General features: G+C 45.4%; 1 protein-coding gene across 1 annotated transcript in view; it reads right to left on the reverse strand.

Annotated features, from left to right (window-relative positions):
- Positions 1-18,159, reverse strand: part of LOC143781909 (putative serine carboxypeptidase CPVL) — a 75,813-nt gene extending 57,654 nt beyond the window's left edge. The window contains exons 1-5 of the mRNA XM_077268836.1: positions 17,976-18,159; positions 16,889-17,007; positions 13,093-13,207; positions 7,001-7,059; positions 3,187-3,266 (exon numbers count right to left, since the gene is read on the reverse strand). Of these exons, the coding sequence (XP_077124951.1) occupies positions 3,187-3,266; positions 7,001-7,059; positions 13,093-13,207; positions 16,889-17,007; positions 17,976-18,153 (551 nt within the window). The 5' untranslated portion in view covers positions 18,154-18,159. The remainder of the gene's footprint in view (positions 1-3,186; positions 3,267-7,000; positions 7,060-13,092; positions 13,208-16,888; positions 17,008-17,975) is intronic.
- Positions 18,160-19,071: the final 912 nt, after the last annotated feature.

Consider the following 19,071-nt stretch of genomic DNA (forward strand, 5'->3'; position numbering starts at 1 on the left):
TATTAAATATAAATATACATATATAGGTGTCTCACTGACACATACATACATACATACATATATATATATATATATATATATATATATATATATATATATATATATATATATATATATATATCTATATATACATATACATACATATACATACATACATACATACATATATATATATATATATATATATATATATATATATATATATATATATTATACAGTGCCTAAAAGTAGTATTCAACCCCCTGCAGATTTAGCAGGTTTAATAAGATGCAAATAAGTTAGAGCCTTCAAACTTCAAACAAGAGCAGGATTTATTAACAGATGCATAAATCTTACAAACCAAAAAGTTTTGTTGCTCAGTTAAATTTTTATAAATTTTAAACATAAAAGTGTGGGTCAATTATTATTCAACCCCTAGGTTTAATATTTTGTGGAATAACCTTTGTTTGCAATTACAGCTAATAATCGTCTTTTATAAGACCTGATCAGGCCGGCACAGGTCTCTGGAGTTATCTTGGCCCACTCCTCCATGCAGATCTTCTCCAAGTTATCTAGGTTCTTTGGGTGTCTCATGTGGACTTTAATCTTGAGCTCCTTCCACAAGTTTTCAATTGGGTTAAGGTCAGGAGACTGACTAGGCCACTGCAACACCTTGATTTTTTGCCTCTTGAACCAGGCCTTGGTTTTCTTGGCTGTGTGCTTTGGGTCGTTGTCTTGTTGGAAGATGAAATGATGACCCATCTTAAGATCCTTGATGGAGGAGCGGAGGTTCTTGGCCAAAATCTCCAGGTAGGCCGTGCTATCCATCTTCCCATGGATGCGGACCAGATGGCCAGGCCCCTTGGCTGAGAAACAGCCCCACAGCATGATGCTGCCACCACCATGCTTGACTGTAGGGATGGTATTCTTGGGGTCATATGCAGTGCCATCCAGTCTCCAAACGTCACATGTGTGGTTGGCACCAAAGATCTCGATCTTGGTCTCATCAGACCAGAGAACCTTGAACCAGTCAGTCTCAGAGTCCTCCAAGTGATCATGAGCAAACTGTAGACGAGCCTTGACATGACGCTTTGAAAGTAAAGGTACATTACGGGCTCGTCTGGAACGGAGACCATTGCGGTGGAGTACGTTACTTATGGTATTGACTGAAACCAATGTCCCCACTGCCATGAGATCTTCCCGGAGCTCCTTCCTTGTTGTCCTTGGGTTAGCCTTGACTCTTCGGACAAGCCTGGCCTCGGCACGGGAGGAAACTTTCAAATGCTGTCCAGGCCGTGGAAGGCTAACAGTAGTTCCATAAGCCTTCCACTTCCGGATGATGCTCCCAACAGTGGAGACAGGTAGGCCCAACTCCTTGGAAAGGGTATTGTACCCCTTGCCAGCCTTGTGACCCTCCACGATCTTGTCTCTGATGGCCTTAGAATGCTCCTTTGTCTTTCCCATGTTGACCATGTTTGAGTGCTGTTCACAAGTTTGTGGAGGGTCTTAAATAGTCAGAAAAGGCTGGAAAAAGAGATAATTAATCCCAACATGTGAAGCTCATTGTTCTTTGTGCCTGAACTACTTCTTAATACTTTAGGGGAACCAAACAGAATTCTGGTGGGTTGAGGGGTTGAATAATAAATGACCCTCTGAAAAGACTTTTCACAATTTAAAAAAAAAATAAACAAAGAAATAACATTCTTTTTTGCTGCAGTGCATTTCACACTTCCAGGCTGATCTACAGTCCAAATGTCACAATGCCAAGTTAATTCCAAATGTGTAAACCTGCTAAATCTGCAGGGGGTTGAACACTACTTGTAGGCGCTGTATATATGTATGTATGTATGTATGTATGTATGTATGTATGTATGTATATATATATATATATATATATATATATATATATATATATATATATATATATATATATATATATATATATATATATATACCTATTCTATGTGTATATATCTACTCTATTCTAACCTGTCAGTGTGATTTTACTGTACACCGCGCTGAATTACCGGCTTTTCAAAGGACACCGGTGCGTAAAAATCGGACAGAACTCGCATGGTGCGAGTGCTGTGCGATTTTTTCCTCGCACCCATTGACTTGCATTGGCGAGTCTCATCCGAGAATCGCAGCAATACGCAGCATGCTGCGATTTTTTTCTCAAAAAAAAAAAAAAAATCGCAAATGAAAAGACACCTATTGAATAACATTGGTCCGAGTGCAAACCAATTTTTTATTGGATTGCACTCGTCCGTTTTCCTCGCAAGTGGAAAGGGGCCCTAAAACTAAGGGTAGCGCTCCCGCAAGAATCAGCGCCGAGCTGTACTCAGTCAGGACTTTTTCTTCCTGAAATACATTTTTTCTACTGACAGTTCTCAGCCTTGTTTGTTAAACAGTGAGCATTAACAATGACCAAACCATGCACAGGAGACTTATGCACCCTTGTCGTTGCCAGACTGCTTAGTGCACCATCCTACCCACTTGCTTTTTCATCCAGTGCCACCAACCTTTGGCTCTATTAAAACCAGAACTGGTAGGGTATGTGCACACGTTGCGGATTTTGCTGTGGATGCGCAGCAGTTTTCCATGAGTTTACAGTACCATGTAAACCTGCAGAAAACAATCTGCAGTGCACATGCTGCGGAAAACAAATGTGTGGAAACGTAGCGTTGTTTATTCCGCAGCATGTCAATTCTTTGTGTGGATTCCTCAGGAGAACTATACTATATTTCTAATTGGAGGTATTTGCCAATATACCCACTGCATATTGGGATATGACTAGTGATGAGTGAATATACTCGTTACTCAATATTTCCCGAGCACGCTCGGGTGTCCGAGTATTTTTTAGTGCTCGGAGATTTAGTTTTCATCGCCGCAGCTGAATGATTTACATCTGTTAGCCAGCATAAGTACATGTGGGGGTTACTTATGCTGGCTAACAGATGTGAATCATTGAGGTGAGGAAAACAATCTGAGCACGAAAAAAAAAAAAAAATACTCGGAGGACACCTGAGCGTGCTCAGGAAATCTCAAGTAACGAGTATATTCGCTCATCACTAGATATGATCTTTGTGATGAATTCCCATTTAAGAATAACATTTTGACAGTCATCTCTGCAGCAAGGACACACACGATCTGCTACAAGCTTTTAAAATAGCATTTTATCCAATCCCGGAGTTGGAACTTTGTTACCTGTACAAATCTCTGCCAACATCATCCTGATTTACCGCATACCCCCGGTCATCTTTTGTGAAGCTAAAACCAGTTCCAACCTAAAAGTAAAAAAATGATAAGTTACAAACCATTAGTAGCAGTACGCTTTACTGAGTAAAAAGATACAATACAGACTGACTAATCTAGGTATGTCTTCTTAGTTTAGGCCCACCGGCTTTATAGGAAAGAAGTCCGTTCCATGCACAGAGTTACAGTGGCTGTCAGGTAAGAAGTAGAAGACCCTGCTAAACCATCACTGTGCACCCCCCCGCACCCATTCTTCAGTGGGCTGCCCAGTGGTCAGACCGCTCCCACAGTAAGGCGATTGCAGATCCTTGTGAAACCCCACCACTTTATACACTGGGAAATCCCTATTGAAATTGATGGGACTGGAAGACCACCAGCAATACCGGCATCTGCAGGTCAGTACTGCATGCCGTGAAGATGAATCTGGGTTTTAACCTTTTATACAGAACTTCCAATACATCAAGCCCCATCCTCTGCCATTTATGATTTAGATAGACCTCACAAAAGTGTTGATTATAGTCCTGATGCCCATAAGGTGATGGAGAGTGCCAACAGTGTCCATAGTTCGCCCATAAAGGGATTTATCCATGAAGCAACCACTGCAGTTTTTTTTTTTTTTTTTAAACCATATAACCAACAGTAATTGGCCTAGCCATCGATGGCACTTCCAAATATCACTAAATCTATAAACAGATGGATGCATCTGCCAAATAGTTAAAAAAATAAGTTTTCATTAAACAATTTTAAAAAGCATAGATTGCATTCAGTGGGTAGCTACACACACATAAATGGAGTTAGGTATGATTACTCCATAGGTTTGGTTAGGACTGAAATCAATAACAGCAGATTTCCTTAACAATATTTCAGTCCTAACCAAACCTATGGAGTAATCATACCTGTGTTGTCAGGTCCATTTATGTGTGTGTAGCTACCCACTGAATGCAATCTAGGCTTTTTAAAATTGTTTAATAAAAACTTATTTTTTTAACTATTTGGCAGATGCTTCCGTCTGTTTATAGGTTTAGTTTTTATTAACCACTAGATGTTTCCAGCCAGCTAACGCTCGGCACGCTCATTGCTATCTAATTAATGCTGCTGGTGATTAAACTAAAGTAAATAATGACAACATTCAATAGCGGTTATGCAGGTGGTAAATTAACTTAAAATGAAGTTAACAATAGTGTGGTGATGTGTTGGGGGCGGGATTATGTGTGGTGATGTGGTGGGGAGCGAGATGTGTAGTGATGTGGGGGCAAGATTATGTGTGGTAATGGGGTGGGGGGTGAGATTATGTGTAGTGATGTGGTGGGTGTTATGGTCTGGTGATTAAGGAGCGACATGCGACTAGCTCTGAGCAGGTGGTAACTATACCGACCGCAGTTCCTGATCTTAACAGACACTAGCAGTAGCCGTGGGATTTTCCTGTCACTCCTTGGACACCTCGTCACAGCCGGAGATCTAGCTACCCCTAAAGGTAGAAGCAGGAAAGCTCTCTTGCCTCAGAGAAAATCCCCAAAGGATAGGACAGCCCCCCCACAAATAATGACTGAGAGGAGAAGGAAATGACATACGCAGTATGAAACAAGATTTAGCAAAGGAGGCCACTACTAGCTAGAAAGAATTAGTACAGGACAGAACACTGTGCGGTCAGTAATAAAAACTAGAAAAAGTCCACCGCAGAGAAATGCAAAAATCTCCACACCTGACTAAAGGTGTGGAGGGCAAACTCTGCTGACCAGAGCTTCCAGCTTAGCTGACTAGAAGTGCAGCGCCCCAGAGTCCTGGTCGTTGCAGTACTGTGGCTCCGCCGCTAAGGGAGGCTATGGTACGTCTGATGGCACTGAAGGAGTTCATCTGACCAGGTATCACATACACCAATACATTTTACAGTCTGGCCTCCAGGGGGAGCTAAGGGTACTATTCATTAGGCCACTCCTCACAGTCTGGTAAAACTGGGGGTTAGGCAGGAAGTTAGAGAGAACGCTGACTGGGTTGGAACCAGGCAACACCTTGTGGCAGAGGGTGTTGTATGGGAAGATTCGGTAGGGTCCCTGTCAGGGGTGGGATCCTGACAGAGGCCTGGCAAACAGAGAGAAAGCTATGGGACCGCGCCTGCACTTCATAGCGGCGGTGCCCTAAGAAAGGACAAGAAGCGAGATTTATTGTGCTGAATGAGAAACGAGATCAACGCAACAGGGAGAATACCAGTAGGAGTCGTGCTGTTAGACCGAGGCAACATCCTACTGAGGCGTAAATAACCGGTGGCCGGAACGCCGAGGAAGTACAGGGCTCTAAGCATTACTTCAAACCAACGGCAGGGCAGAGAGCTATAGGCTGGCTGTCTCACCTACGCAGACATAGGGGGCAACTTGTGGAGAGGGGTGACTCTAGGGTCCCGGAAGAGCTCCGAGCCTTCCCGTCATACGGGTGCGTCCTACCATAAGATCTGGGGGACGAGAAGAAGAAGAACATCAGAATCGAGTTGTGAGGAAACACGAGAAACAGACACAACAGTTGTGGGGACTATCCCGTAAGCACAGCAGGGGAGGACCACAACACATAAGCGCTAGAAGGAAGGCACAGATTTCCACCTGCGAAGGGAACTCTGGAGGTGCCATCGGACCGGCCGGACTTGCGCAGCCTGGTTAACCGTATTCCGGACTGAGGACCCAGAAGCCTTCAGTAAAGAGGTAAAGAGACTGCAACCTGGTGTCCTCGTTATTTACTGCACCGCACCACCACCATCCACACCTTTCATTGGGCGCCCCTCAGCAGGGTCACGGACCGGGTCTAGCCACCGTGACAACCCCAGAGCAGAGACCCAGAGGCCCGGTACCGGGTACCCCTCGGCCCTGCGGCAGTGGGGGCGCTGCAGATACATACTGATAAGCTGAACAAATGAGCAAAACATAGAAAGTGCTAAACAACAAAGTCCACAACAAGTGAACTGCAAAAAGACAAGCAAGGACTTAGCTTTGCTGAAATGGCCAGAGTGACAGGGAAATCCTCAGAGAGCCATGACTCCAAGCTCAACAATTGACAACTGGCATTGAATTAGGGAAAAGGCCAGACTAATATAGCAGAGCCAGAAAGATGATCAGTGAAAACAGCTGCTGATGCCAAATCCAAGAAGCAGCCATACCACTCAAAACCACAGGAGGGAGCCCAAGAGCAGAACTCACAAAAATGTTACTTATAACCACCGGAGGGAGCCCAAGAGCGGAATTCACAACAGGTGGGGGCAGGATTATGTGTAGTAATGTGGTGGGGGTGGGATTATGTGTGGTAATGTGGTGGGATTATTATTATTATACATTTTTATAGCGCCCTTTATTCCAAGGCGCTTTACATTTGAAATACGGGGCAAATATAGACAAATACATTAAACATGAGCAAAAAACAAGGCACACCAGTACATAAGGAGGGAGTAATGTGGTGGGGGCAGGGTTATGTGTGGTGATGTGGTGGGGCAGGATTGTGTGTGGTAATGGGGTGGGGGGTGGGATTGTGTGGTGATGAGGTGGGGGTGGAGCTACTGTGCAGGGGCGGGATTAGCGAGTATATATATATATATATATATATATATATATATATATATATATATATATATATATATATATATATATATATATATATATATCTATATCTCTGAGTATATTTAGGTCACTTTTGCATCTGTAGTTCTAGAAAAAAAAAATCGGAGCGCTCCCTAAAGAGCCAACGTTCATTAATCGATTTATGCCCTTAAATAGAATAAATTACTTACAGGGTTATCAATATACAACACGGAATATTTGTTTGTCCAGGCAAACTCCCGATGAACCACTAAGGACAAAAGAGCAGGAACATGTGGTCATTACTGAACGTGATCATGAATATCTCCAAAGCAGATGTTTCACTACAAACCCCCCCTCTGTTTAGATGAAGCAGTGATCTCCCATAGCTAAAGAATTTTTTTTCCTCCAAGTGGCTATTTACTTACAAGAGGAGGATGCCCCCCCCCTTCCCAATAGTCTGCAATGGAGATTCTCTGCCCCCCTCCCCTTTTGTTTCAGAAAAGTTCATTACTGGATTCTATGAGTTTAGCCATTCCAGTGTAACGAGCATTAAAACCAACTAAGCTTTCGAAAATTCAAGTGAATCTGTCAGCAGGATTCCATCCATTAAACTATATGTGCCTGTAGTTCTTTCAACTATTGTAGGCGTATGGTGGCGTATGGGCCCGGTGGGTAGAGGAGGCCCGCATCGGGCCCCGTCTCATCTGCTCACTGGGCCCCTACCGGCGCTGCGGCAGTTTAATGCTATTGACGTGCGGGCGAATGCCCGCACGTGAATATGTAATAGAGTGCAGGGTTGCGTATGTCACCACGGAACAGACAGACCAACTGTTGAAGGGGATTTATTAACAGGGGTAAAATTCTCCTCGCAGGGAGTAAACAGGGGATTAATAGAGTAAATCAATAGTAAACAGTTAAACGGAAACAAAAGGGTTAACGAGTGTTCTTGTAACTTATCAGTCCAGGGAGGTCCTGACTGAAGGGTCCTTATTCCAATGTGGGTACAGTCACCAGCAGCACTTGAAGAGTCTGAAATCTTTCCTGTCTTTTGAGAACTGGAGACTCCTGGAGACTCCGGGGTTAAACTTTTGCAGCCTGTTCTTCTCAAAGTGAAACTGGAACCATGAAATAGCACAGTCTCCGTCGCTGCTGCAAGAGCCTCTGTGCACCAGGCTGACAGTCTCTCTGTAGTAACGATGTCACACACACTGGGCAGTTACTTATCACACTCAGGGATCTGTGCTTGTCACTGCGGTCACCAGGGCTGCACTGAGTCACTGTCTCTGCACTGTCAGGGGAAGAGTCTTCTCAGATTATGGAGGCTTCCAAGTCCCCACTCTCACTCCAGCCTTAGTGCCCTCACGGGGAGCACTCTGTCATGGGGAGCGCGGCGCTGCAGCCTGCTTTCTCTCTGGCACGCTGTCCCCTCTCTGGCGCGCTCTCTCTCCCGCACTTTTCTGACCACTCCTCTCTCTTCCCAGCAGTCCCCTGGTCCCCTCTGTCCAGGGCAGAAAGTCTTCCCCCCAACAACCCAGCTGTCTGACTAAGTGGTTCCAGGCAAGGAGCAGGGAAAGCAACCTCCTTACATTCCCCCCCTCTTAAAGCTCGCCATTCCACGGGCGAGGACTCTTCGTGCTTCTCTTTGTTCTTTGGAGGGGAGTCAGATACCTGCGATTCTCGCATCTCCTTCTGCCTTTCTTCTTGTACATACTCCCAGACTAAATGGTTTAGGAGCTGCTCATCAGTCAGGTTGAGATATGCTTTCTCTGCTTCATCAACAACTGCTGTCTTCTTTTTCTTCTTCTTCTTAGCCTTGCCGGTAGCAGGTGTTTGCGTAGGGGCTTCTTGCTCGGGTTCCTCAGTCTGGGGGCTTAGTTCAAGCAATTCTTCTCCATAGCTCCCCCTCTCTTTGACAGGAGCATTCTCGTCGAAGCTCGAGTCAGATGAATTAAGACCATGCAGGCCGGACTCTGTCATCTGCGCCGGGCTCTGCGGACATCACTTCCCAGGGCTTCTCAACCACACTCCCTGTCTCACACAGCTGTTCCATTTCCCATGTCCGATCAGGAACTGGTGAGCTGACAGCCAGCACATTCTTCACCTCAGGGGATGACATCAGTGGTTTCTCCTTCTCATTGGCTCGGACCTTGAAAACGAGTGTCGCAGGAACACTTGGCACTTTCTCTCCTTCGGGAACTCGTGCTGGACAGGGTAGTAAAGCACTTTGGTGGTCTTCTCGAGTGAACGTCACTTTCTTCCCGCTGGACTGAGTCTCACCAACAAAACCTTCAGACCCAGGCTGTAGATTCACCAGGTTCGCCTTTACGTGTTGGGATAGCGCAGTCATTTCACCAGAGATGCTTGACACCTTCTCCACCTCTCCTTGGCGTCCGACATTGTGGTACTGTCTTGTCCTAGGAGGAACTCTTCTCCTGCCGTACCATTCCCTCCAGGGGCGACGTTCCCTCCAGTTAGCAGGACCCTCAGAGGGGTGAGCGGATCTCTGCCACCGCTCTTCTCGGGTAGGGCAATTTCTGGACATGTGTCCCACCTTTCTGCACGACCAGCACTCACGTCTGCGACGGTCTGGAGGGCGCTTCAGTCTGGATCGTCGACCTCGGCGGGGGACATCTCTCATCTGCGGTTGCTCTTCACCCCAGGATATGGAGTTACACTCTGGGGCCACCACCGAAGCCTTCTTCATGCTGCGCACCTCTCCTCTATCTTTCTGGCGGCTTCCGCACGTTACCTCAGGGTATGCCGCTGGTCCCCAAAACGGCAGTAAGGGCTTTCCCCAGACTCTCAATCTCCTCCCAGATTCTTCTTATCTTCAGCTGGGAATCTCGGGTCCACATCGCCTCCTCTTCTTCATTGTGACTGGGTGCTCCGCAGTTGTAGCATCTAGGCAGTCGTCTTCGCCGAGCGGCACTAGTCTCACTTTGGGGGGCGGTCTCTCTTTCTCGCACTGGAGGGCTGTACTCTGCAGCAGGGATCTTCTTATATTCAGCCACCTCCTCACGGACTCGCTTTACCTCCGTCTTCAAGTCTTCTACCCATTGAGGGGCTGTTACCTCCCTGCTCCATACCTTTCTCACTGGCCCTACCACCCCTTGCTCTTGCTCGCGCGTGCGTGCCTCACTCCCGACCTCAGAGAAAGTCATATCTAGCTTTACGCGCATGCGCTCTCGCAGGGCCTGTTTCATCAACACATCTCGCAAGCCTGTCACCAGTTGGTCTCGCAGCACAACGTCAACTGACCCCACACCTACGCCGTCCTTCCATATAATGGCAGTATGAATCTCCTGCAGTGCGTTCATATATTGCGTCACGGTCTCCCCCTCTCTTTGTACCCGGCGGAACAGTCGCATGCGCAGCTCCCCTACGTCAGTGGGGTCCCCATGCGTCTCCTCAAGTATACATAATACTTTGTCCAGGGTATCTCTCGCCTGGGGGGGTCTGAGCATAACAGAGTCCCGTGCATCCCCCTCTAGGGCCATCACAGTTATTTCCGCCTGCAGAGCCGGTGTCATAGGATGCATCCGCATCATCCCTCGGATGCGCTCCGTCCAACCCCACAACATGACATTACTCCCTGAAAATTTTGGCAGGTTAGCTAACATGGCTCCCAGGGAGATGCTAGACCTGGGACCTCCCTCAACTGCTTGGTCTGCCCCTTCCGCGCTACCGTGTGACATCCTGCCAACTACGCCAAGTGTAATAGAGTGCAGGGTTGCGTATGTCACCACGGAACAGACAGACCAACTGTTGAATGGGATTTATTAACAGGGGTAAAATTCTCCTCGCAGGGAGTAAACAGGGGGTTAATAGAGTAAATCAATAGTAAACAGTTAAACGGAAACAAAAGGGTTAACGAGTGTTCTTGTAACTTATCAGTCCAGGGAGGTCCTGACTGAAGGGTCCTTATTCCAATGTGGGTACAGTCACCAGCAGCACTTGAAGAGTCTGAAATCTTTCCTGTCTTTTGAGAACTGGAGACTCCGGGGTTAAACTTTTGCAGCCTGTTCTTCTCAAAGTGAAACTGGAACCAGGAAATAGCACAGTCTCCGTGGCTGCTGCAAGAGCCTCTGTGCACCAGGCTGACAGTCTCTCTGTAGTAACGATGTCACACACACACTGGGCAGTTACTTATCACACTCAGGGATCTGTGCTTGTCACTGCAGTCACCAGGGCTGCACTGAGTCACTGTCTCTGCACTGTCAGGGGAAGAGTCTTCTCAGATTATGGAGGCTTCCAAGTCCCCACTCTCACTCCAGCCTTAGTGCCCTCACGGGGAGCACTCTGTCATGGGGAGCACGGCGCTGCAGCCTGCTTTCTCTCTGGCACGCTGTCCCCTCTCTGGCGCGCTCTCTCTCCCGCACTTTTCTGACCACTCCCCTCTCTTCCCAGCAGTCCCCTCTGTCCAGGGCAGAAAGTCTTCCCCCCAACAACCCAGCTGTCTGACTAAGTGGTTCCAGGCAAGGAGCAGGGAAAGCAACCTCCTTACAAATAGTTAACAGCCGCCGGCCAATTGGAGGCTGGCAGCTGAAGTCAGCTGCAGCGAGCACGTCGCCGGCATCTGATGTCTGTCAGTCGCCGGCAAGTGCGCGCTGCTGGAGGGAGCATCGCCGAAGGAGCACAGACAGGTGAGGACTCGGAGAACTTTTTTTTTAATATTGCGAACGGCAATTTGGGGGGCCCGGGCCAGGATGCTGGACACACTGGGGGCAGAGATGCTGGACACTGGGGGCAGAGATGCTGGACACACTGGCGGCAGAATGAAAGACATGGGGCAGGATTGGAGACAGATCGTGCAAGATCATGGGGCAGGATGGATACGATGGAGACAGATGGGGAGATCATATGGGGAAGGATGGATACTCATGAGGGCAGGGTGGGAGAACATATGGCTGAAGCCAGGAATGAGACACATGGGGGCCAGGATGGGGAATATTATTACTATAGGGGCTAATTAAGGGATATTATTACTGCAGTGATGTATTTATTTTATTTTTTGAGGACACTGTTTTAAATGGGGGGGCGGTCCTGTTACTGTGTAGAGTGACACTATGTTGCCTCTTTTTCTTCATGTGGTGTAATGTAGAAGTTGGGAAAAATTTAGTAATATGTTCTACAAGCGGAGCTCGAGAACTTATTTCCTGCAGAGACGAGTCCTGGCTGGATGAAAGATGAAGGACTTCACCTAGAGACGTCACTGGCGAGTCAGTGTGTTACCTATACACTGACACTATACACTGTATACTATATACAGAGCTCCTGTGTATAATGTCACCAGTGATCACTGTATTACCTGTACACAGACACTGCATACTAAGTACAGATCTCCTGTGAATACTGGCACATAGTGATAGTATCGTGTTTTTTTTCCTTCCCAACTGAAGGGTAAATTGACTAGATCAATGGATGTTTGACAGGTTATAGTTTCACACAGCAACTATTTTTCTGGAATAATCTGGTTCAGGTATATGATGACCTCGTCGCATGACCCTGTCACGTGACCCCGTCACATGACTGGGGGGCCCACAGTGTCTGAACAGCCCAAGGCCCTGGCTACCCTTAATCCACCCCTGCTCCGAGCACTAAAAATACTTGGAGGTCACCCGAGCGTGCTCAGGAAAACCTGAGTAATGAGTATATTCGCTCATCACTACTTCCAACTCTTATCTCCCTTCTTCTGAGCTGACTGAAAGCCATTAGTGCAGTTCAACTTTCATGTGGTAATATATCACCTCATAAGCCAAGAACAAAATTAGAGGTACAAACTATTAGTCCGTGACCTCTGGTAACTGCATCCAGCAGTAATGCAATACAGGCTGTAAAACACTAAGGAAACCGAAGGGGAAAAAAGGTAACTAATCCAAAAATACATAGATTGAGATATTCAGAGTTGTCCATGTTTACATCCCTGAAAGATATACTGGGCAGCATGGTGGCTCAGTAGTTAGCAGCACTGGGGTCAAGTCCCACCAAGGACAACATCTGCAAGGAGTTTGCATGTTCTACATGTTTTGCGTGGATTTCCTCTGGAATGGGAGGAAACCAGAGACATTGATAGGCGTTCTAGACTGAGCCCTAGTGTGGACGGTGATAAGGTCTATGAATTGCCGTGGTATATGATGGCGCTATAAAAATAAAATATACATTTCCTACACTATTTTTCAATTTTTAGGTCTGGGGTACTGGTTTTACCTCCTGCCAATATTTTGGTGTGACTTCACTGACCCCCTCTTCTGACTGATATATACATAGCTCATATGTAGTAAAATGGACATAAAGCGCTTACATGTCAGGTTCTTATTCACGACATAAGGTCCATGCTCCACGAAGAGGCCAAACATGGATGAGCCTCCTGGTCCTCCCTGTAGCCAAAGCAAAACTGGGGCAGACTCCGGACTGAGCTATAGGGAGGGGGATACAAGAAAGTTCACAGTAAGGCAAGGCGGTGTGTTCTTAACATTCTTCTGTTGCACTTTTCTACTGGACAAAAACAAACAAAAAAACACGAATCTAGCAAGAAGAAAACAGTCTGTCATTTAACTTTTTGACCAAGCTCCTTGTTTTGGCTCAAATAATTGCATGTGTGATTCCAGCCAACAACATACCTTTGTGGTACATAAAAGCAGGTGTTATGTCAGTAAGGGTAAAACTATGCACCAGTAACAAAGCAAGTGGCTCTTTAGAATGGAGAGCTGACAAAAAGCCAATAGCGTCAATATCAAGACTTAATAGCATCATGTTGCTATAAGTAGTAAGACATCGCCATCTGCTGCTCAAACTCCGTAATGGAGAAAAGGTTCTCAAGTGAAGCAATCCCAGAATTCATAATGTTTCGGTCTTACATTTAGACCTTCATCAGACTAGGATCAAAAAGAAAAATAGAACACAAGATCACATGAAGTTGCAAAGCATAACATTATATAGTATACTTGAATATTCCAAAAGTAATAAGGATGAATCCAATGTCACCATCACTGATAAATCACCAAATAGTCAAACATAATATAGTATAATACATACATGCGGAAATTAAGCCATGCAGTCAGTTGTATAACCACACGCTATGGTACCATATAAAAACTAGTGGTTATACAACTGACCGCATGGCTTAATTTCCACATGTATGTACTATACTATATTATATGTTTGACCATTTGGGGATTTATCAGTGACATGGATTCATCCTTATTACTTTTGGAATATTCACGTATAATATATAATGTTATGCTTTGCACCTTCATGTGATCTTGTGTATATAAAAAAGGTTTTCTTCTTTTTGTACCTTAATGTGTGGAAGGCATGTACTGATGCACGGGTTTCTCCATTTTCTTTTTTGATCCTAGTCTGATGAAGGTCTAAATGCAAGACCGAAACGTTATGTATTCTGGGATTGCTTCACTTGAATAAACGTTTTGCATATCATAAGTGCTGGAATTTTTGATTTTATGTATTGAGGGAGCGTTATCCTTCTCCGAGCACCTACTGTAGTACAGAGTGACGTGTATCCAATTCTTTTTTATGTGACCACACTGCTGGCGTCACTCCTCAGCACTGCATAGGTGGAAGGAGTTGTGTGGCAAGTGCTCCACTGGAGCTGAGGACAGTGAAGATTTAAAGTAATTAGTGCAAGGGAGAAGAAATCTGAGTGCATAGAATGGAGAGAGGGGGAGGGGAATGTGTGGGTGTTGGGGAATGGGTGCAGACAGTATGGGGGGGGGGGATGTGTCAGGATACCACATAGGATGAGAAAAATGTGAGGGGCACAGAATAGAGACTGGGGCAGTATGGGGGAGGTAGTATGGAGAGGAGGTAGCTTGGGGGGAGGGGGGGAGGGGAAATAGTGTCATGCCACTGCAAAGGAAGGGACAGTATGCTGAGAAGGGGTGGGGGAGGTGATTGAGCACAGTAGATGCCGAGCAGTGTAGGGGGACACTGAGGACAGTGAAGATGGGCTCCAGCATGGCAAGGAGAGGGTAATGTGGAGTGTATGTCATTTTGGGCAGGGAACACAATGAGCAGCAATTATTTATTCAGGGGCTCAGTGTAGGGTAGAAATTTTTTTTTTTTTTTTTTTTTTTTTTATTTAGGAGCATTATAATGACACTGCTTTTAAAGGGAGCCTGTCACTTTTTATTTGAGATAAAAATATGGTGCAATTGTGCATGAGCTCTGCATTACAGCAGTACCTTTCACATCCCCGATTCCCCACCTTTGCTGAGAAGATAGCTTTGTAATCTCTCCTTTTTTTATGTAAATTACCCTGGTCTGATGGGCAGGGCCTATTTGCCGTCTCTCCCCCCGCTCCTCGGCGTTCGACGTAACGAGATCTGTGAAAAGCACAGATCCCGTACAGTCTGTGCATGCAAATTGAATTGGCCTCTAGCACCTGCACAGTATGCTTTGCCCAACTGTGGTCAAAGCATAAAATCACTATTGCGCATGCGCCCGCATTTTTCATTACGTTTTATGCCCCCATGGATGGCAAGACTTCCGGGGCACAGAATGTAATGTAAAATGGTACATGCACAATAATGATTTTTATGCTTTGCCCACTGTTGGGCAAAACATACTGCGCACATGCAAGAGGCCACTTCAATGCGCAGGAGCAGGAAAACAACGCCAACGCAGGAAAGAAAAAATGCGTAGAGCAAGGCAGGAGGTGGGGAGAAATGATGAATAGGCCTCGCCCATCAGACCAGGGTAATTTGCATAGGAGAACGGAGAGATTACAAAGGTATTTTCTCAGCAAAGGTGAGGAATCGGGGATATGAAAGGTACTGCTGTAATGCAGAGCTCATGCACAATTGAACCATATTTTTATCTCAAATCTAAAAAAAGGGGTGACAGGTTCCCTTTAAGGGCTTTGTGTGAGGGATGTGCTGCACGAGACCAGAAAAAATAGTAGTCTGAAATGACGAGCTGTGCTGTTAAACGTACTCCTGGTGTCTGGACTAGATTAAGAAAAGACAAACAATGTCAAAAATGTTTGTGATACTGACCAATTCTCATCAGTACGGTGGTTCCTGTATCATCCACATCCTGACGACAGATCGCAACAACTCTCAGTATCTCCTTACCATTGTTAGGGACGTACTGGAAGTTGTAGGTTCATGAGATACAAATGTACAGATGTATATTGTCTGGCCTGACATTACAATTGATGTACTGATTGTGGTTTTGATGGTGTGATATGCTATGTGGGCATCACTTTTCTGTATATTTCTAATTTTACTTGTTTTCATGGTGTTCTCTTGTAGAAGGAGTTGTTTGCTAATTGATGAATGGCTGTTGCTGCCATCTGATATCAGCCCCCACAGTATTGTTTGCTAATATGCTAATGACATATTGAACTAGCTTGTTGAAACAATGAGCCCCTGCGACCCCACCCCCCTAACCTGCGAATGAGGAGAGGGACACAGTCAGTCCTGTGTGGAATGATGTGGACACAGCAGATGAGAGAGAAGGAAGAGTATATGGACTATGCTATCCTCTGCTGAATTGTTGGACTTTTATCCTGTTACTGAACTGCATTCGTGTTCTGGACTATTTTATTCTTTGTGTGGTGGATCGTATATGGACCTTTTGTATTTTTGCCTAAAGGTCTTAGAATTGTTTACTATACTCTAGCTCTGTTGATTGTGTGGTATCGGAGAAGGACCCTGTGACAGTGGTCCTAGTGATGTATGCATGTAGTAATGGTGGTCCTGGTGTGCAAATCTTATGAAATTGCTGGTTACATGACAATTACACAACTGTGTAAGGAGGAGGGTTGTGGCAAACATCCTACATACACCACTGTAATCCTCTACAGAGTCCTAAACACAGATTAGAAAACCTAAACTTTAAACAAAAAAAAAAATTAAGTCCTACCAATGGTCTAATTTTACAGTGATTGTCTAGTGAGGAGATATACAGGGGAGCGAGCTGAATAATCCAATGCCTGCATTTCCACAATACCTGTCCCGTGGCCACATACACCATGAAGTTCTATGGCATTTTGTAGCTGGTGCTTCATTGGCAAGAAAACTTAGAAGTGGAAGAAATGCAGGAGTCAAAATAGAGAAGGCAGATTCCATTCCTACCTGTGCAGGGACAAACCAGAAGAAGAGGTTGCTGTCATAGGTCTTGTTCACGGTGAGGTATCCGGAGTAACTTTTCACATTTGCTCCTGGCAGTTCTCCTACAAGGCTCAACTCCCGAGCTGAAATAAGTTATTACTTGTCAGGCAAATAAGAAATCATACAGATCAGAAAACCTATGAGACCTTGTGTTATTCAGATTTACATCTGACTGTCATTCATAGTGGTATACATGAATGAGGGGTGGGGGGGGTGACATTACATGGTGGCTGCCTTGAAAGACTGGATTTGTAGAAGGCCCCGACTAGATCTTGCTTTTGTGGTCTGCCAAAACAAAAAAAAAAAAAAAGGAAAAGAAAAGTGATTAAGGTCTCTCAGTACCAGCTACTTTAATTTGGACTCCTGGCCTTCATGAAAAAAAACATTTGGCCACAAAATTTATTGCATTTGCGCCTTTGTCTACTTTTTGGTGTTTCTCCCCCCATTTGCACCTTTTTAAGTCTGTGGGCAGTTTGGACTTTTCGGATTTCTAGTTGTTTTTGGTTAATTCATCAATTGTGACTTGTTACAATTATTGTACACCTGTACTGCAGAGTCTGCAGACCACTGCCTTGAGTGCACACCTGAGTTCTTGCAACATTTTAGCAAAAAACAAACTCAGCAGGGTATGGCACAATACCACTGCAGCCATCACTGCTACACGGCAAAGACCACCAGGAAGCAACAGAGCAGCTGCAGGGAATTTATCAGCTAATAAATGGTTATTTTGCCATTTTATGGCTTTTCACCCCTTTAGCCAATTTTTAAATCTCTAAAACCTTTCATCCGTTTCCTCAGGAATGGTTTGTCATTTGCCACCTTTGATCTTATGTGCTGTGTGTCTAGATGGTTGGCATTGAACAGTCTGGCTCCCGGTGTGAAACTGATGGCACAGCATGCTGGGAGTTGTAGTGTCACAAGGATGGCAATTGCTGTGCTGGAGCAGCACAATATAGTCAAGAGTTTCCTCCCATTCTGCTTAACTAATGCCTCCAAAAACACAAGTACTAAACATGGGGAACTCACAAGGAAAATGACAATCGTTCCTCACCTTCATCGATCTTCCCACTGTCCAGATAAGGAGTGAGGAATAGAGGATTCCCCGGATCCCCTTTAGTTGTTGGAGGAACCTTCACTCCATTAAACCGGTGACTTAAGTAACTCCTAGCATGTCCTGGTCCCAGGTTACCCACCACCAACACAAGCGTCAGAAGTCTGAGAATGTCCATTCTGGTTCTCTGGAGGGAAAACAAAAGATTTACTAGAAATGGTGAATCTGAACCTCACTCAGGACCAAGTGGTTCCAACACTTCTGTTAAGCATAAACTATTATATTATTTATATAGCACCATTAATTCCATGGGGCTGCACATGAGAAGGGGTTACATCAAAATACAAATATCACTTACAGTAAACAAAACTAACAATGACAGACTGGTACAGAGGGCCCTGCCCTTGCGGGCTTACATTCTACAGGATTATGGGGAAGGAGACAGTAGGTTGAGGATTGCAGTAGCTCCAATGGTGTTGAGGTGGCTGTGTGGTCTTTACAGGCTGTAAGCTTCTTTGAAGAGGTGGGTTTTCAGGTTTCTTTTGAAAGATCCAAAAGTAGTGGATAACCAGATGTGTTGGGGCACTGAATGCCAGAGGATGGGTGATATTCGAGAAGTCTTGGAGGCGATTGGGTGAGGAGCGAATAAGCGTGGAGGAGAGGAAGAGGTCTTGGGAGGACCGGAGATTACGTGAGGGAAGATATTGAGAGATTAGTGTGGAAATATACTGAGGAGAAAGATTATGGATGGCTTTGTAGGTTAGTGTTCGTAATTTAAACTGGATACGCTAGGAAATTGGGAGCCAGTGAAGGGATTTGCAAAGAGGGGAAGCAGGAGTGTAGCGAGGAGAGAGATTAGTCGGGCAGCAGAGTTAAGGATGGACTGGAGGGGTGTGAGTGTTAGAAGGTAGGCCACAGAGAAGTATGTTGCAGTAGTTGAGGTGGGAGATGATTAGGGCATGCACAAGCATTTTGGTAGAGTGTGGGTTGAGGAAAGGACGGATTCTGAAAATATTTGAGCTGGAGGCGACAGGAGGTGGCGAGAGCTTGCATGTGTGGTTTGAAGGACAGGGCAGAGTCAAGGGTTAAGGTACCG

This window comes from Ranitomeya variabilis, chromosome 6 (genome assembly GCF_051348905.1).
Source record: "Ranitomeya variabilis isolate aRanVar5 chromosome 6, aRanVar5.hap1, whole genome shotgun sequence".
NCBI classification, from domain to species: domain Eukaryota; kingdom Metazoa; phylum Chordata; class Amphibia; order Anura; family Dendrobatidae; genus Ranitomeya; species Ranitomeya variabilis.